The 20,159-nt window shown below is 50.8% G+C and overlaps 1 protein-coding gene across 2 annotated transcripts in view; it reads left to right on the top strand.

Moving 5' to 3' along the window:
* The window catches only part of syngap1a (synaptic Ras GTPase activating protein 1a), a 115,064-nt gene that overhangs the window by 9,107 nt on the left and 85,798 nt on the right, over positions 1 to 20,159 (top strand). The window contains exons 2-4 of one of the 2 annotated variants that reach the window (XM_055630259.1): positions 6,956 to 7,054; positions 9,122 to 9,676; positions 15,912 to 16,113. In XM_055630259.1, coding sequence (XP_055486234.1) covers positions 6,956 to 7,054; positions 9,122 to 9,676; positions 15,912 to 16,113 — 856 coding nt within the window. The remainder of the gene's footprint in view (positions 1 to 6,955; positions 7,055 to 9,121; positions 9,677 to 15,911; positions 16,114 to 20,159) is intronic. The other variant, XM_055630260.1, reaches the window with a different exon arrangement.

The raw sequence follows: 20,159 nt of genomic DNA, 5'->3' as shown, positions 1-20,159 counted from the left end.
TTAGTGCGAGTGTCAGGGGTTATGGGGCAAAGGCAGGAGAATGGGGTTAGGAGGGAGAGATAGATCAGCCGTGATTGAATGGCGGAGTAGACTTGATGGGCCGAATGGCCTCATTCTGCTCCAAACACGGAGGGAAATGGATGAAAAGTGATTGCGTTCTGCGATGGCCATCTGGGCTAAATGTCACATGCATCCCCTTCAATAATACATGGGTTGCAAATCCCCACTGTTAACTGTGGAATTAGAATGAGATTAAAAGGGGGTGGGGGGGGGGGGGGGGGGGACAGGGGGAAGTCATAATTAATTCATAATTAGCACTTCAAGCCTCGTATCCATCGCAACATGTACTCGTTTAATCGGCAACACGGAGACAGCTCACAGCCCACGCAGAGCTATATGTAGCCGTGCTCACACACACACTGCCAATTGTCAATCAACTTAGATAGATAGATGTGTGTAGAGAGGGGGGGAGAGAGGGAGGGAGAGGGGGGGAGAGGGAGAGGGAGAGATGGGGGGAGAGGGAGAGAGAGCCTTGCACACACACTGCCAATTGTCAATCTACTTGGATAGATAGATGTGTGTAGAGAGAGGGGGAGAGAGAGGGGGGAGAGAGAGGGGGGGAGAGAGGGAGGGAGAGGGGGGGAGAGAGAGGGAGGGAGAGAGGGAGAGAGAGAGGGGGGGGGAGGGGAGGGGAGAGAGAGGATGGAGGGGGGGGGGGTGAGAGAGAGGGGGGGGAGAGGGATGAGGGAGAGATGTGGGGAGCTCACGGCCCCCGCAGAGAGCTATATGTAGCCTTGCACGCACACTGCCAATTGTCAATCTACTTAGATAGATAGATAGATAGATGTTTTGTAGAGAGAGGGGGGAGAGAGAGGGGGGGAGAGAGAGAGGGAGAGGGAGAGGGGGGGAGAATAGAGAGAGGGAGAGGGAGAGAGAGAGATGCGGGGAGAATAGAGAGGCAGAGGGAGAGAGAGAGAGAGAGAGAGATTATCCCTTTTGATGGCAAAAACAGGAAAGCAGACTATTATCTAAATGGTGGCCGATTGGGAAAGGGGGAGATGCAGCGAGACCTGGGTGTCATGGTACACCAGTCATTGAAGGTAGGCATGCAGGTGCAGCAGGCAGTAAAGAAAGCGAATGGTATGTTAGCTTTCATTGCAAAAGGATTTGAGTATAGGAGCAGGGAGGTTCTACTGCAGTTGTACAGGGTCTTGGTGAGACCACACCTGGAGTATTGCGTACAGTTTTGGTCTGAGGAAGGACATTATTGCCATAGAGGGAGTGCAGAGACGGTTCACCAGACTGATTCCTGGGATGTCAGGACTGTCTTATGAAGAAAGACTGGATAGACTTGGTTTATACTCTCTAGAATTTAGGAGACTGAGAGGGGATCTTATAGAAACTTACAAAATTCTTAAGGGGTTGGACAGGCTAGATGCAGGAAGATTGTTCCCGATGTTAGGGAAGTCCAGGACAAGGGGTCACAGCTTAAGGATAAAGGGGAAATCCTTTAAAACCGAGATGAGAAGAACTTTTTTCACACAGAGAGTGGTGAATCTCTGGAACTCTCTGCCACAGAGGGTAGTCGAGGCCACAGTTCATTGGCTATATTTAAGAGGGAGTTAGATGTGGCCCTTGTGGCTAAGGGGATCAGGGGGTATGGAGAGAAGGCAGGTACGGGATACTGAGTTGGATGATCAGCCATGATCATATTGAATGGCGGTGCAGGCTCGAAGGGCCGAATGGCCTCTACTCCTGCACCTAATTTCTATGTTTCTATGAAAGATGCTGCTGGAGGGTCATCAACTCGGTGAAAGACGCTCTTTGCCCGAGCGTTGTTCGCCACCCAGCGGAGCGAGATGTCCGTCGGGGAATGTTGCCGACTGGCCCACTGCAGACTGCAGGAGTACATGCTGGGGGACGTACTGAAGCTCAGTGCAGCCAACGCCAAGGCTCGGTGGGGGAGGACCACAGTCTAGGGCCCTTCTGCTGCTGGACATGGGGGGCAGGGTATGGTGGAGAAGCCCCTCAAAATAAGGGAAGAGATTCCACAGCAGTGGGCCACATAGAAACATAGAAATTAGGTGCAGGAGTAGAGGCCATTGAACTGGCCTCAACTACCCTCTGTGGCAGAGAGTTCCAGAGATTCACCACTCTCTGTGTGAAAAAAGTTCTTCTCATCTCGGTTTTATCCTTAAGCTGTGACCCCTTGTCCTGGACTTCCCCAACATCGGGAACAATCTTCCTGCATCTAGCCTGTCCAACCCCTTAAGAATTTTGTAAGTTTCTATAAGATCCCCTCTCAGTCTTCTAAATTCTAGAGAGTATAAACCAAGTCTATCCAGTCTTTCTTTCTTCATAAGACAGTCCTGACATCCCAGGAATCAGTCTGGTGAACCGTCTCTGCACTCCCTCTATGGCAATAATGTCCTTCCTCAGATTTGGAGACCAAAACTGTACGCAATACTCCAGGTGTGGTCTCACCAAGACCCTGTACAACTGCAGTAGAACCTCCCTGCTCCTATACTCAAATCCTTTTGCAATGAAAGCTAACATACCATTCGCTTTCTTCACTGCCTGCTGCACCTGCATGCCTACCTTCAATCACTGGTGTACCATGACACCCAGGTCTCGCTGCATCTCCCCTTTTCCTAGTCGGCCACCGTTTAGATAATAATGAGTGGCAAGGTTGCCTGGTATAAGGGCAGCTTGCAGTCACTACACCCTGGGTGGCCCAGCGGTAGAGTTGCTGCCTCACAGCGCCAGAGACCCGGGTTCAATCCCGACTACGGGTGCTGTCTGTACGGAGTTTGCACGTTCTCCCCGTGACCTGCGTGGGTTTCCTCCGAGATCTTCGGTTTCCTCCCACACTCCAAAGACGTGCAGGTTTGTGGGCTAATTGGCTTTTGGTGTGAATGTAAATTGTCCCTAGTGTGTGTAGGGTTGTGTTAGTGTGCGGGGATCGCTGGTCGGCACGGAATCGATGGGCAGAAGGGCCTGTTTCCGCGCTGTATCTCTAAGCCAAGCCAGTGAGTGAAAGTTTGTTTCCAGCAGGGGTTCCCTATGTAGAAAGTAGTGATTAACGTAGACTGTGAACAGGCCATTCGGCCCACAATGTCCGTGCTGGACACAACGCCATATATGCCTCTATTTCCCACACTCACATCCGGCTATCTAAAAGCCTCTACCTTATCTGCCTCCACCGCCACCTTAGATAGACACAAAATGCTGGAGTAACTCAGCGGGACAGGCAGCAGCATCTCTGGAGAGAAGGACGCAAAAGGTCTGAAGAAGGGTCTCGGCCCGAAACGTCACCCATTCCTTCTCTCCGGAGATGCTGCCTGTCCCGCTGAGTTACTCCAGCGTTTTGTGTGTGCATCTCATCTCATGTAGCCGCTGGCTAAAGTACAGACAGCTCACACATGCTCATTCTAGGCGTTTTTAGAATTGGCGCTCTTGTTTAATTGTTCCCGATGTTCAAGACTGGATAGACTCGGCTTGTACTCGCTATAATTTAGGAGATTGAGAGGGTATCTTATAGAAACTCACAAAATTCTTAAGGGGTTGGACAGGCTGGATGCAGGAAGATTGTTCCCGATGTTGGGGAAGTCCAGGACAAGGGGTCACAGCTTAAGGATAAGGGGGAAATCTTTTAGGACCGAGATGAGGAAAACATTTTTCACACAGAGAGTAGTGAATCTCTGGAATTCTCTGCCACAGAAGGTAGTTGAGGCCACACAGTTCATTGGCTATATTTAAGAGGGAGTTAGATGTGGCCCTTGTGGCTAAAGGGATCAGGGGATATGGAGAGAAGGCAGGTACGGGATACTGAGTTGGATGATCAGCCATGATCATATTGAATGGCGAATGGTGCAGGCTCGAAGGGCCGAATGGCCTCCTCCTGCACCTATTGTCTATGTTTCTATGATACCAAAGCCTTATTTACGGACTCTTATCCTTGAAAGAACGCGCTGAGACAGCATAGATGTGTACGATATCTGATACGGAACTGTACACACAGGTAGCGTTTAAACATGCGGAAAGAGATTTTCAATAAACAAGGTCTATTTACGATGCCCTCACTGTTTTTATCTTTATTATGTTTGTTCTTTATCAATGAGTCATGTAACAGAATAACGGCAGTCGTAAATGAACTAGCTTGGAAGGGTTCAAAGAAGATTCACGAGGATGTTGCCAGGACTAGAGGGTGTGAGCTACAGGGAGAGGTTGAGCAGGCTGGGTCTCTATTCCCTGTAGCGCAGGAGGATGAAGGGGTGATCTTATAGAGGTGTATAAAATCATGAGAGGAATAGATCGGGGCAGAGTCTCTTGCCCAGAGTAGGGGAATCGAGGACCAGAGGACATGGGTTCAAGGTGAAGGGGAAAGATTTAATAGGAATCTGAGGGGTAACTTTTTCACACAAAGGGTGGTGGGTGTATGGAACAAGCTGCCGGAGGAGGTAGTTGAGGCTGGGACTATCCCAACGTTTCAGAAACAGTTAGACAGGTACATGGATAGGACAGGTTTCAGATTCAGATTCAGATTCAGATTCAATTTAATTGTCATTGTCAGTGTACAGTACAGAGACAACGAAATGCATTTAGCATCTCCCTGGAAGAGCAACATAGCAAACGATAAACGATTTGAATAAATAATATAATGTCCGGGGGGGGGGGGGGTGGTGATTGGCAGTCACCGAGGTACGTTGTTGAGTAGAGTGACAGCCGCCGGAAAGAAGCTGTTCCTCGACCTGCTGGTTCGGCAACGGAGAGACCTGTAGCGCCTCCCGGATGGTAGGAGGGTAAACAGTCCATGGTTGGGGTGAGAGCAGTCCTTGGCGATGCTGAGCGCCCTCCGCAGACAACGCTTGCTTTGGACAGACTAGTTTGGAGGGATATGGACCAAACGCAGGCAGGTGGGACTAGCTCGGTCCGCAATAACCAAGCTGACCTCCCGGTGGCTCAGCACTTCAACTCCCCCTCCCACTCCGTCTCCGACCTCTCTGTCCTGGGTCTCCTCCATGGCCACAGCGAGCAGCACCGGAAATTGGAGGAACAGCACCTCATATTCCGCTTGGGGAGTCTGCGTCCCGGGGGCATGAACATTGAATTCTCCCAATTTTGTTAGTCCTTGCTGTCTCCTCCCCTTCCTCAGTCCCCCTGCTGTCTCCTCCCATCCCCCAGCCTTCTGGCTACTCCTCCTTTTCCCTTTCTTGTCCCCACCCACCCCCGCCCCCGATCAGTCTGAAGAAAGGTTTCGGCCCGAAACGTTGCCTATTTCCTTCGCTCCATAGATGCTGCTGCACCCGCTGAGTTTCTCCAGCTTTTTTGTGTAACCTAGCTGGGACATTGTTGGCCGGTGTGGGCAAGTTGGGCTGAAGGGCCTGTTTCCAAACTGTATCACTCTATGACTAGTGTAGATGAGGCATGTTGGCCGGTGTGGGCAAGTTGGGCTGAAGGGCCTGTTTCCACACTGTATCACTCTATGACTATGATCTTTATTAATTCTGCTAACAACGGCCAGTTTCCCTCGATAATCGTGACTTTTTTGCATATTGTTCATTGATTTGTTCTACATCTCTCTACATGATCCTCTATATCTCTCGTTTCCGGCTCTCCGTCTGAAGAAGGGTCTCGACCAGAAACGTCACCCATTCCTTCTCTCCAGAGATGCTGCCTGTCCCGCTGAGTTACTCCAGCTATTTGTGTCTATCTTCGGTTTAAAACCAAGCATCTGCAGCTAAAAACATGTTCTATTTACACATGTTTAGACATGTGCTGCGTTTTGTGAGTAAAATGAGAGGTGGCGGAATATTTTCGCAGCCTAGAACAGTAAGGCACGGTGGCACAGCGGTAGAGTTGCTGCCTCACAGCGCCCAGAGACCCGGGTTCGATCCCGACTACGGGCGCTGTCTGTACGGAGTTTGCACGTTCTCCCCGTGACCTGCTTTGGTTTTCTCCGAGATCTTCAGTTTTCCTCCCACACTCCAAAGACGTGCAGGTTTGTAGGTTAATTGGCTCGGTGTAAATGTAAATTGTCCCTGTGTGTGTGTGTAGGGTTGTGTTAGTGTGCGGGGATCGCTGGTCGGCACAGACTAGGTGGGCCGAAGGGCCTGTTTCTGTGCTGTATCTCCAAACTGCAGAAGGATCATTAAGTGGAATTCTCTGCCACAGAAGGCAGTGGAGGCCAATTCACTGGATGTTTTCAAGAGAGAGTTAGATTCAGCTCTTAGGGCTAACGGAATCAAGGGATATGGGGAGAAAGCAGGAACGGGGAACTGATTGTGGATGATCAGCCATGATCACCAGACTGATTCCTGGATGTCAGGACTGTCTTATGAAGAAAGACTGGATAGACTTGGTTTATACTCTCTAGAATTTAGGAGATTGAGAGGGGATCTTATAGAAACTTACAAAATTCTTAAGGGGTTGGACAGGCTAGATGCAGGAAGATTGTTCCCGATGTTAGGGAAGTCCAGGACAAGGGGTCACAGCTTAAGGATAAAGGGGAAATCTTTTAAAACCGAGATGAGAAGAACTTTTTTCACACAGAGAGTGGTGAATCTCTGGAACTCTCTGCCACAGAGGGTAGTTGAGGCCAGTTCATTGGCTATATTTAAGAGGGAGTTAGATGTGGCCCTTGTGGATCAGGGGGTATGGAGAGAAGGCAGGTATGGGATACTGAGTTGGATGATCAGCCATGATCATATTGAATGGCGGTGCAGGCTCGAAGGGCCGAATGGCCTCTACTCCTGCACCTAATTTCTATGTTTCTATGTTTCTATGACCATATTGAATGGCGGTGCTGGCTCGAAGGGCCGAATGGCCTCCTCATGCACCTATTGTCGATGTTTCCAACTAAAGTAAACGGATCGCACTTGATATCGTGCCCACTGGGCTGTTCTGCCGCTCGGGTGCGGGGCTGGGATTGAACCTATTCTCCTTCCAATGGCAGGTGACCACGCCCTCTGGAACCAAATGCTTTGCCTGCCGGTCAGGGGCCGAACGGGACAAGTGGATTGAGAACCTTCAGCGGGCGGTGAAGCCCAACAAGGTACGGCTGGTGATTGGTTAAGCGTTGCGCTGGTTCCACCCCACTCCCCCCCGTCCTCCGCCCCCGCTCCGCCCCAGGGTGGTGCGGGCATCCCGTCCACTGACCCCTTCCCCGAGCACGGTGGCGCAGCGGGTAGAGCTCCTGCCTCACGCAACCCCAGAGACACAATGGTTCGGTCCCGACCGCGGGCGCTGTCTGTACGGAATGTGTACGTTCTCCCTGTGACTGCCTGGGTTTTCTCCGGGTGATCCGGTTACTTCCCGCACTCCACAAAGACGTGCAGGATTGGATTACGTTGTCCCCAGGGCGTGTAGGATAGTGTTAGTGTGCCACGATCGCTGGTCGGCGCGGACTCGCTGGGTAGATGGGACCCTCCTCCACCTGTCCTTCCCGCTAAAAACCCCGACCCACCCCCCACCCCTCTCTCTCTCCCCCCCCCCCCCCCCCCCTCTGCTGCCCGTCTGACCCCACGCGCCCCACATCTCCCCCTCCACTCCGCTGCCACACGGACCCTCCCTCTCCTCACCGCCCCCCGTTCCCTCCCCTCCCACCCTCCTCAAACCGCTCCCCTCTCCCTCTCTCCCATCCCCTCTCCCCTCTCTCTCCCTCTCACTGCACAGTTATTCCCAGATCCCTCTGTTCACCTGTATTCTTCAATTCCCTACCATTTACCATCGATTTACGTCCTATTTTTTTTGATTTGTCCTGCCAAGATGTAGCACCTCACACTTATCAGCATTAAACTCCATCTGCCATCTTTCAGCCCCCCACTCTTCCAACTGGCATAAAATCTCTCTGTAGACTTTGAAACTCTACTTCATTACCCGCAACCCCACCTATAACAATTACAGCACGGAAACAGGCCATCTCGGCCCTACAAGTCCATGCCGAACAAATTTTTTTTTTCCCCTTAGTCCCACCTGCCTGCACTCATACCATAACCCTCCATTCCCTTCTCATCCATATGCCTATCCAATTTATTTTTAAATGATACCAATGAACCTGCCTCCACCACTTCCACTGGAAGCTCATTCCACACCGCTACCACTCTCTGAGTAAAGAAGTTCCCCCTCATATTACCCCTAAACCTCTGTCCCTTAATTCTCAAGTCATGTCCCCTTGTTTGAATCTTCCCTACTCTCAAAGGGAAAAGCTTGTCCACGTCAACTCTGTAAACCCTCCACCGCTCCCTCTCTCCCCCTGCCCCCTACCCTCTCTCCCTCTCCCTCCCATCCCCTCCCTTGGTCATCCTCTCCCCTCTCCCTTCTCTCCCTTGCCCATTCACTCACTCCTCTTCACTGCCCGCTTGTCCCCTCCCCCGCTCCTCTCCATCCTTTCTCTCCCTGGCCTGTCCCCTGCAATCCCCCCCTCTCCCACCCTCTCCCCCCTCTCTCCCCTCCTCCTCTCTCCCCTCTACCTCTCCCCCCTCTCCCGCTCCCTTTCCCCCTCTCCTCTTCCCCTCCCCCTCCCCCTCTCTCCCTGTCCCCTCCCCCCCTCTCCTTGCCCTCTCCCTTCTCCATCTCCCCCCCTCCCCCTCTCCCCCCTCTTCCCCCTCCCCCTCTTTCCCTCTCCCCTGTCCCCTCCCCCTCTCCCCCCCTTCTCCTGCCTCTCCCTTCTCCATCTCCCCTCCCCCTCTCCCCCCTCTTCCCCTCTCCCCTGTCCTCTCCCCCTCTCCCTCTCCTGTCCCCTCCCCCCCTTCTCCTTGCCTCTCTCCCTCTTCCCCTCTCTTTTCCTCCCCCCCTCTCCCCTGTCCCCTCCCCCCTCTCCTTGCCTCTCTCCCTCCCCTCCTCTTCCCCTCTCCCCTTTCCCCCCCTCTTCCCCCCCTCTCCCCTGTCCCCTCCCCTCTCTCTCTCCCCCCCCCTTCTCCTTGCCTCTCTCCCTCTCCCTCCATCTCCCCTCTCCCTCCCCCTCTCCCCTGTTGTCTCCCCCCTTCTCCCTCTACCCCTCTCCCCCCCCTTCTCCTTGCCTCTCTCCCTCCCTCTCCCCATTCTCCCCCCTGCTGTCTCCTGCCCCCTGCTGACGTGTGTGTGTGTGCGTGTGTGTGTGTGCGTGTGTGTGTGCGTGCAGGACAACAGCAGGCGTGTGGACAACGTATTGAAGCTGTGGATCATCGAGGGCAAGGACCTGCCGCCCAAGAAGCGTTACTACTGCGAGCTTTGCCTGGACGAGATGCTGTACGCCCGCACCACCAGCAAGGTGAAGACGGACAACGTGTTCTGGGGGGAGCACTTTGAGTTCAACAACCTGCCGTCTGTCCGCAACGTACGCATCCACCTGTACAAGGACACGGACAAGAAGAAGAAGAAGGACAAGAGCAACTATGTGGGCCTGGTCAACATCCCCATCAGTAGCGTGGCCAGCCGCCATTTTGTGGAGCAATGGTACCCGGTCAGCCAGCCCAGCTCCAGCCGCGGCAAGACCAGCGGGCCCACCATCCGCATCAAGTCCCGCTACCAGACCATGAACATCCTCCCCATGGAGCTGTACAAGGAGTTTGCCGAGTACGTCACCAACAACTACAAGATGCTGTGCGCCGTGCTCGAGCCCGTGCTCAGCGCCAAGAACAAGGAGGAGGTGGCCTGCGCGCTGGTGCACATCCTGCAGAGCACGGGAAAGGCAAAGGTAAGCCACTACCCCCCTCCCCTCTGGTCAATCAATGGTCAATTTAATTGTCATTTGGACCTCCCAAAGTGGGCAAGATGGGTTGGTGCCCAGATCCCAGGAGAATGAACGTTGCATAACAAAATGGCTTCCCCCCCCCCCCTTCTCCAGACTCTTTAGGCGATTGGGAAAAGGTGGACTGTGGTTACAAGATACAAGATACAAGATACATTTAATTGTCATTTGGACCCCTTGAGGTCCAAACGAAATGCCGTTTCTGCAGCCATACATTACAAACAAATAGACCCGAGACACAACATAATTTACATAAACATCCATCACATCGCTGTGATGGAAGGCCAAAAAAACTTATCTCTCCACTGCACTCCCCCCCCCCCCCCGATGTCAGAGTCAAAGTCAAAGCCCCCGGCTGGCGATGGCGATTGTCCCGCGGCCATTAAAGCCACGCCGGGTGGTGCGAGGTCGCACACCGGGTCTTTGTGTTAGAGCCCCCGGCGTGCGCTCGCAGAGTCCCGCGGCCATTCCAAGCCGCGCGGGGCTGTGATGTCAGGCACCGCTCCAGGAGCTCTTCGACCCCGCAACTCGGGCGGGAGAAGTCGCCGTTGCGGGAGCCCTGAAAAGCGGTCTCCCTCCAGGGACCCTCGGGCTCCCGGTGCCGCCGTCCGCCAGACCCGCAGTTGCAGCCTCCGAATCTCCGGATGTCGGGCCGCAGCAGCAGCAGCAGCAGCGCTCCACCACCGCTCCACCCGCTCCGGACTCGACCAGCCCCGCGACGGTGACGGTGAGTCGTCGGCACCAGAGTCCCCGGTCTTCTCCTGTTGGAGGCCGCTCCTCGTTGCAGCCCCAACGACAACGGAGACCCGACAAAGAAAAGGTCGGATCTCCCGTGCAGGAGAGATTTAAAAGTTACCCCCCCCCCTCCCACCCCACCCCCACCCACACCCCCCCCCACCCACACACCCACACACACACACCCCAACATAAAATAACAAAAACTACATAGAAACATAGACAAACAAAAATAATAAAAATGCGGACGGGCTGCAGAGGCCGCTGCTGACGAGAGTCGCGCCGCCCACCGTTTTTGTAAGGAGGGAGGAAACTGATGCTAGAGAAACAGTGGTCTGAAGAAGGGTCTCGACCCGAAACGTCACCCATTCCTTCTCTCCAGAGATGCTGCCTGTCCCGCTGAGTTACTCCAGCACTTTGTGTCTATCTTTAGATTCAACCAGCACCTGCAGTTCCTTCCCACCCAAATCACTTTGTATGTTCTCCCTGTAACCTGGCTCCTGGTGCTCTGGGTTTCCTCCCTCATTATAGCAATGTTACAAAATTTTGAGATTTAAAAAATCAAGTCTGCAATTTATCCCATCAGATAAAGCATAACAATAAGTTTAATTTGACACCAAATTCACTTTCATATCTCAAGTATTAAAAAAGTTATGACCATTTTCATACTCGGAAATTAGCATCTTGTTCCCTATTGATTTTCAATGGACATTACAAAAAAGCTGTGATCTTGGATAGTCAAACGCCCATTTCTTAAGGAAAGATTAACATTTTTAAATAGCCTAAGTGTCCAAAGATTATTCACAAATAATTCACAATATAACATGATTTTTATATCTAATTTACATTAATTTATAGGCCAAATGGAAGGAATTTAGTGTTCAATTGCTGTAAATAAATGCCCATTTAAATCGGCTTTCTAGTGGGTTCATGTGGAACGCGCTGGTTTAGAACGTTCACATCGCGCTGGATTAGTGCCCTCAAATGCCGAGAAAAATACTGCGGGATATAAAAAGCCCAAAATGAACTATTCGTTATAGATAACTTGATATACAGGGTTATATACAAGCCCCATTTAATGTAAAAATAAGGTACATATCTTTAATTGTTTGCTTTATAAAACCCTGGGGCTGCGAGAGGTTGCGGAATCAGAGAGTAATTTTAAAACTATTAGAACTATATTATCGAGGCCTATAAAACTAATAATACCTTTTGCGACCGGGTCTTGCAGCGATTTTTCGTTAATGATTTACTAGGCTGAACATGTGCGATTAGTACAGCCTAGTAAAAATTGCGTTTTAAACCCGCCCCCTCCAAACAGCGCCAAAATCGCGGCCATGGCTGAGGGCAGATTCCCAATGACGATTCAGGTAGGTTTTGTAACATACCTACTCATTACAAAAACGTTAGGCGTTGGACTCTCGGGATTCAGTATGTAAAGAGGCCCTTCGGCCCACCGAGTCCGTGCCGACCAGCGCTCCCCGACCACTGGCAATACCCTACACACCGGGGGGACAATTTACAACGGACAGAAGCCAATTAACCGACAAACCCGCACGTCTTTGAAACCGGACAAAACCCACGCGGTCACGGGGAGAGCGTGCAAACTACACACACACATACACACAGCACCCGTGGTCGGGTTCGAACCCGCTCCTTGCAGGTCAGTGGGTTCAATGGCTGCTGTGAATCTCCCCCAGTGTTCCAGTGAGGGGCAGTATAACCATATAACAATTACAGCAGGGAAACAGGCTTTTCCACGTCAACTCTGTCTATCCCTCTCATCATTTTTAAAACCTCTATCAAGTCCCCCCTTAACCTTCTGCGCTCCAAAGAATAAAGACCTAACTTGTTCAACCTTTCTCTGTAACTTAGTTGCTGAAACCCAGGCAACATTCTAGTAAATCTCCTCTGTACTCTCTCTATTTTGTTGACTCCCCGAACATCGGGAACATGTTACCTGCCTCCAGCGTGTCCAATCCCTTAACAATCTTATATGTTTCAATAAGATGCCCTCTCATCCTTCTAAACTCCAGTGTGTACAAACCCAGCCGCTTGAAGGTCAATTGGCTTGGTATAAGTGTAAATTGTCTCTGGTGGTTTGTAGGATAGTGTCCGATCTCTTAATAATCTTATTTGTTTCAATAAGATTCCCATTCAATACATAGTCTCCCTCTGACAGTGGAGGAGGCCCAGGACAGAAAGGTCAATGTGGGAATGGGAAGGAGAGTGAAGGTTTAAGAAGGAAGATAGGGTGGTAAAGAAAGCTTTTGGTATGCTAGCCTTTATAAATCAGAGCATTGAGTATAGAAGCTGGGATGTAATGTTAAAATTGTACAAGGCATTGGTGAGACCAAATCTGGAGTATGGTGTACAATTTTGGTCGCCCAATTATAGGAAGGATGTCAACAAAATAGAGAGAGTACAGAGGAGATTTACTAGAATGTTGCCTGGGTTTCAACAACTAAGTTACAGAGATAGGTTGAATAAGTTAGGTCTTTATTCTCTGGAGCGCAGAAGGTCAAGGGGGGACCTGATAGAGGTCTTTAAAATGATGAGAGGGATAGACAGAGTTCATGTGGACAAGCTTTTCCCTTTGAGAATAGGGAAGATTCAAACAAGAGGACATGACTTCAGAATTAAGGGACAGAAGTTTAAGGGGTAATATGAGGGGGAACTTCTTTACTCAGAGAGTGGTAGCGGTGTGGAATGAGCTTCCAGTGGAAGTGGTGGAGGCAGGTTCATTGGTATCATTTAAAAATAAATTGGATAGGCATATGGATGAGAAGGGAATGGAGGGTTATGGTATGAATGCAGGCAGGTGGGACTAAGGGGAAAAAAAAAGTTGTTCGGCACGGACTTGTAGGGCCGAGATGGCCTGTTTCCGTGCTGTAATTGTTATATGGATATATGGAACTACAGATGCTGGAAAATCGTAGGTAGACAGAAATGCTGGAGAAATTCAGCGGGTGCAGCAGCATCTATGGAGCAAAGGAATAGGCGATGTTTCGGGTCGAAACCCTTCTTCGGGAGAATGAAAGTGTTTGGCAACCGGGTAGGTTCAGGCGGGCTGAGCGGAGGTGTTCGGCGAAACGATCGCCCAGTCTGCGTTTGGTTTGGCCGAGGTATAAGAGTCCACATCTTGAACAACGGATACAGTGGATGAGATAGATTTAAGGAAATTCGGCTCATCTCCAGTGACATATACATACATATAAACATAGACAATAGGTGCAGGAGTAGGCCATTGGGCCCTTCGAGCCTGCACCGCCATTCAATATGATCATGGCTGATCATCCAACTCAGTATCCCGTACCTGCCTTCTCTCCATACCCCCTGATCCCCTTAGCCACAAGGGCCACATCTAACTCCCTCTTAAATATAGCCAATGAACTGTGGCCTCAACTACCCTCTGTGGCAGAGAGTTCCAGAGATTCACCACTCTCTGTGTGAAAAAAGTTCTCCTCATCTCGGTTTTAAAGGATTTCCCCCTTATCCTTAAGCTGTGACCCCTTGTCCTGGACTTCCCTAACATCGGGAACAATCTTCCTGCATCTAGCCTGTCCAACCCCCTAAGAATTTTGTAAGTTTCTATAAGATCCCCTCTCAATCTCCTAAATTCTAGAGAGTATAAACCAAGTCTATCCAGTCTTTCTTCATATGAAAGTCCTGACATCCCAGGAATCAGTCTGGTGAACCTTCTCTGCACTCCCTCTATGGCAATAATGTCCTTCCTCAGATTTGGAGACCAAAACTGCACGCAATACTCCAGGTGTGGTCTCACCAAGACCCTGTACAACTGCTGTAGAACCTCCCTGCTCCTATACTCAAATCCTTTTGCAATGAAAGCCAACATACCATTCGCTTTCTTCACTGCCTGCTGCACCTGCATGCCTACCTTCAATGACTGGTGTACCATGACACCCAGGTCTCGCTGCATCTCCCCCTTTCCCTTTTGCAATGATCAATATTATCATGGCTGACTCCTGCTAATTCCTGCAGATACAACATCGAGAGCATTGTATCGGCGATAGATCAGTGCTTGACTTGGAAAGTGTTTAGACCAAGGCCCGCGTGTGATCGCGGAGAGTTGTGGACGCAGCCCAGTCCCACCGCACAGACGGCCACCTCACCGTCAACTCCATCTCATTTTCACGCCACCTCTCTCTCTCTCTCTCTCCTCCCCTCTGCCGTCTGATGAATACCAAACTGAAGCTTTATACCACCAGATTCGACAGCAGCAGCTATCCCCGCTGTTAACACACTCTTGAAGACCTCTCACAAGCTAAGGAAGTTTTCACGATCTCCCAACCTACCTCCTTGCACCCCTGCACTTTTTTTTTAAAAATCTTCACTTTCTCTGCTATATTACGCACTCTTTTTCTTTCTCTTTTTGCACTACCTTAAGGGACAGAAGTTTAGGGGTAATATGAGGGGGAACTTCTTTACTCAGAGAGTGGTAGCGGTGTGGAATGAGCTTCCAGTGAAGGTGGTGGAGGCAGGTTCATTGGTACCATTTAAAAATAAATTGGATAGGCATATGGATGAGAAGGGAATGGAGGGTTATGGTATGAGTGCAGGCAGGTGGGACTAAGGGGGAAAAAAAATTGTTCGGCACGGACTTGTAGGGCCGAGATGGCCTGTTTCCGTGCTGTAATTGTTATATGGTTATATGGTTACCTGTTGCACTGGTGTGTGTAGGAAGGAATTGCAGATGCTGTGTTAAATCGAAGATAGACACAAAATGCTGGAGTAACTCAGCGGGACAGGCAGCATCTCTGGAGAGAAGGAATGGGTGACATTTCGGGTCGGGACCCTTCTTCAGACTGAACTAATCAAGACTTGGCCTCCACAGCCGTCTGATTCAGACTTAAGAAGGGTCTCGAGCCGAAACGTCACCCATTCCTTCTCTCCGGAGATGCTGCCTGTCCCGCTGAGTTACTCCAGCATTTTGTATCGTGCTGGTCTGTGGTCTGTTTGCACTGTGTGTTGTGAGATCTGTCTGGTTAGCATGCTGTGTCTCCGTTTACATGATAATAAACCAAGCCAGTTCCCAATGTGCAGGAAGGAACTGCAGGTGCTGTTTTCACACTGAAGATGGACACAAAATGCTGGAGTAACTCAGCGGGTCAGAGCAGCATCTCTGGAGGGCATGGATAGGTGACGTTTTGGGTGTGAGCCCTTCTCCAGACTTCTCCAGTCTGAAGAAGAGTTCCAACCCGAAACGTCATCCATCCTTTTTCTTAAAGGATTGGTTGGACAGGCTCGATGCAGGAAAAATGTTCCCGATGTTGGGGGAGTCCAGAACCCTCTTGGTGAGAGGGGACAATAAACCCTCTTGATCTCTTGGTGAGACCACACCTGGAGTATTGTGTACAGTTTTGTGGGAACGCCCGAGTAAATGGACTTGACCTCTGCCACCTTTTGTCTCTCTTCTCTCCGCCAGGACTTCCTCTCGGACATGGCCATGACGGAAGTCGACCGCTTTGTAGACCGTGAGCACTTAATATTCCGCGAGAATACCCTGGCCACCAAGGCGATCGAAGAGTACTTAAAGTTGATCGGTCAGAAATACCTCAAGGATGCAATTGGTAGGTTGGTGTACGTGACCGCCACTCTCACTGCTACCGACACTCCATTAACACAGGGTTTGTATCTGACGTTGATGTGTTACGCTTACGACCATTGAAACGCAGTGGAGGCTGCCCGACATCGCACCCGGTGCAGTCGTCCCACCCCAGTTGGACCTCCCAAAGTGGGCAAGTTGGGTTGGTGCCCAGATCCCAGGAGAATGAACGTTGCATAGCAAAATGGCTTCCCCTCCCTCCAGACTCTTTAGGCGATGGGGAAAAGGTGGACTGTGGTTACAAGATACAAGATAAGATACATTTAATTGATCAAGAGTCAATTTAATTGATCAAAAGATTAAATTAAAAGATTTAATTGATTAAAAGATCAAGATTCAATTTAATTGTCATTTGAACCCCTTCAGGTCCAAACGAAATGCCGTTTCTGCAGCCATACATTACAAACAAATAGACCCAAGACACAACATAATTTACATAAACATCCATCACATCGCTGTGATGGAAGGCCAAAAAAACTTATCTCTCCACTGCACACTCCCCCCCCCCCCCCCTCCCGATGTCAGAGTCAAAGTCAAAGCCCCCGGCTGGCGATGGCGATTGTCCCGCGGCCATTAAAGCCACGCCGGGTGGTGCGAGGTCGCACACCGGGTCTTGGTGTTAGAGCCCCCGGCGTGCGCTCGCAGAGTCCCGCGGCCATTCCAAGCCGCGCGGGGCGATGATGTCAGGCCCCGCTCCAGGAGCTCTTCAACCCCGCAACTCGGGCGGGAGAAGTCGCCGTTGCAGGAGCCCTGAAAAGCGGTCTCCCTCCAGGGACCCGCAGGCTCCCGGTGCCGCCGTCCGCCAGACCCGCAGTTGCAGCCTCCGAATCTCCGGTCGGGCCGCAGCAGCAGCAGCAGCAGCGCTCCTCCACCGCTCCACCCGCTCCGGACTCGGCCAGCTCCGCGACGGTGACGGTGAGTCGTCGGCACCAGAGTCCCCGGTCTTCTCCTGTTGGAGGCCGCTCCTCGTTGCAGCCCCAACGACAACGGAGACCCGACGAGAAAAGGTCGGATCTCCGTACAGGGAAGAGATCAAAAAGTTTCCAATCCCCCCCACCCCCCACCCCCCCACACACACACACACACCCCACAAAAAAAATAACAAAAACTACATAAAAACATAGACAGAAAATAATAAAACGCAGACGGGCTGCAGAGGCCGCTGCTGACGAGAGTCGCGCCGCCCGAGGTTGAGGGGTTGTCCCAGGGTCAGAGGTTGGGGGTAGGAACAAAAATAGATCGAGTAACTCACAGGGACAGGCAGCATCTCTGGAGAGAGGGAATGGGTGACAATAGGCGCAGGAGTAGAGGCCATTCGGCCCTTCGAGCCAAAGCCGCCATTCAATGTGATCATGGCTGATCATCCCCAATCAGTGCCCCGTTCCTGCCTTCTCCCCATATCCCCTGACTCCGTTAAGAGCTGAATCTAACTCTCTCTTGAAAAGCATCCCCGTGAATTGGAAGCGGGGGAGGGTGAACCGATGGGGATCAGCGGTAACCAGTGGTTACGCGACATCGATGGGTCCGATACCGGAACAGCCTCCGCTGACGTTTACTTTTTTTTTAAATTTAAAAAAAAGGAAATCAGTGATAAATCCATTCCACCTCCATCACGGTTTAAACGTGCTTTACTCGGAAGTGCCCAACCGGCTGTGATTGGAGGGGGTGACTATGTGGTGGGAAATGGTGGTGGTCGATGGGATTGGTTCCCTTCACTGGGACCAGTTCATTCCTTCTTTTCTCCTCTGTTCCTATTTGTTTCCCGCCCGCCATGACCCTTCCACTTCCCCTCCCCGTCTCTCCTTTCCTCTCTCGGCTATGATGGTCTTTTTTTTTATTGTTCTCCTGCCCCTCCTCTCTCCTTCCGTAAGTTCATAGGCCGCGGGGGCTGGGTCAGGCCGTTCGGCCCATCAGATCCACTACCTATTCTTGTGCCTTCTCTCCGTGACCCCTGACACCGATACTGATGGCCTTTCCTTCCATCCTTCTCCATATAACCATATAACAATTACAGCACGGAAACAGACCATGAGCACAATGACTCGAAGGGCCGAATGGTCTCCTCCTGCACCTATTTTCTATGTTTCTATAACTTTCAAAAATATAACCATATAACAATTACAGCACGGAAACAGGCCATCTCGGCCCTACAAGTCCGTGCCGAACAACTTTTTTTCCCTTAGTCCCACCTGCCTGCACTCATACCATAACCCTCCATTCCCTTCTCATCCATATGCCTATCCAATTTATTTTTAAATGATACCAACGAACCTGCCTCCACCACTTCCACTGGGAGCTCATTCCACACCGCTACCACTCTCTGAGGAAAGAAGTTCCCCCTCATATTACCCCTAAACTTCTGTCCCTTAATTCTGAAGTCATGTCCTCTTGTTTGAATCTTCCCTATTCTCAAAGGGAAAAGCTTGTCCACGTCAACTCTGTCTATCCCTCTCATCATTTTAAAGACCTCTATCAGGTCCCCCCTTAACCTTCTGCGCTCCAGAGAATAAAGACCTAACTTATTCAACCTTTCTCTGTAACTTAGTTGTTGAAACCCAGGCAACATTCTAGTAAATCTCTAAAGGGAAAAGCTTGTCCACATCAACTCTGTTGTCCACATCCCTCTTCCTCTACCGTCGTCTCTCCCTCCCTCACCTCCGAGCCCATCCGGGAGCCGGCAACAGGAGAGGCCAGGATGCTCCCGCCCCCCGGAGTTGGCGTCTGTCCCCTTCTCCCTTCCCCGCTCCCCCCGTCAAGAGAGAGACTGGTTGTCTTAAAGCCGCCAATGTTCCCCGGCACCCCTTGTCCCTTCTCAAGTAACTGCATTAGTGGGCCCTGTCCCACCTATGTGCACCTTGTTCCCCAGCTCACTAACAAGGGTGTCAGTGTGAGTTTTCTCCGACACCTTCAGTCGCCACCCACACCCCAAAGACGTACAAGCTAATTGGCTTGGTATAAAAATGTTAAAAAGTAGTCCCCAGTGTGTGTGTCGGATTGAGTTAACGTGCTTGGGTCAGCACGGACTCGTCGGGCCGAATGGCCCACATCCCGCACTGTATCTCTGAACTAAAGTAAACTTAAGCATCTCCCTTATCCCTGGCCCATCTAGTATGTAAAGCTACTGTCCCATTGGGATGACAAAAGTCCCATAGTGTCAGTAGACAATAGACAATAGGTGCATGAACAGGCCATTCGGCCCTTCGAGCCAGCGCTGCCATTCAATGTGATCATGGCTGATCATCCACAATCAGTAAGAACACATAGAAACATAGAAATTAGTTGCGGGAGTAGAGGCCATTCGGCCCTTCGAGCCTGCACCACCATTCAATATGATCATGGCTGATCATCCAACTCAGTATCCCGTACCTGCCTTCTCTCCATACCCCCTGATCCCCTTAGCCACATCTAACTCCCTCTTAAATATAGCCAATGAACTGGCCTCAACTACCCTCTGTGGCAGAGAGTTCCAGAGATTCACCACTCTCTGTGTGAAAAAAGTTCTTCGCATCTCGGTTTTAAAGGATTTCCCCCTTATCCTTAAGCTGTGACCCCTTGTCCTGGACTTCCCCAACATCGGGAACAATCTTCCTGCATCTAGCCTGTCCACCCCTTAAGAATTTTGTAAGTTTCTATAAGATCCCCTCTCAATCTTCTAAATTCTAGAGAGTATAAACCAAGTCTATCCAGTCTTTCTTCATAAGACAGTCCTGACATCCCAGGAATCAGTCTGGTGAACCTTCTCTGTACTCCCTCTATGGCAATAATGTCCTTCCTCAGATTTGGAGACCAAAACTGTACGCAATACTCCAGGTGTGGTCTCACCAAGACCCTGTACAACTGCAGTATCTGAACTAAACTAAACTAAGCATCTCCCTTATCCCTGGCCCATCTAGTATGTAAACCTACTGTCCCATTGGGATGACAAAAGTCCCATAGTGACAATAGACAATAGGTGCAGGAGTAGAGGCCATTCGGCCCTTCGAGCCAGCGCTGCCATTCAATGTGATCATGGCTGATCATCCACAATCAGTACCCCGTTCCTGCCTTCTCCCCATATCCCCTGACTCT

Source organism: Leucoraja erinacea, unplaced genomic scaffold, assembly GCF_028641065.1.
Source record: "Leucoraja erinacea ecotype New England unplaced genomic scaffold, Leri_hhj_1 Leri_294S, whole genome shotgun sequence".
Taxonomy (NCBI): domain Eukaryota; kingdom Metazoa; phylum Chordata; class Chondrichthyes; order Rajiformes; family Rajidae; genus Leucoraja; species Leucoraja erinaceus.
This window is presented reverse-complemented; position numbering and strand designations above follow the sequence as displayed.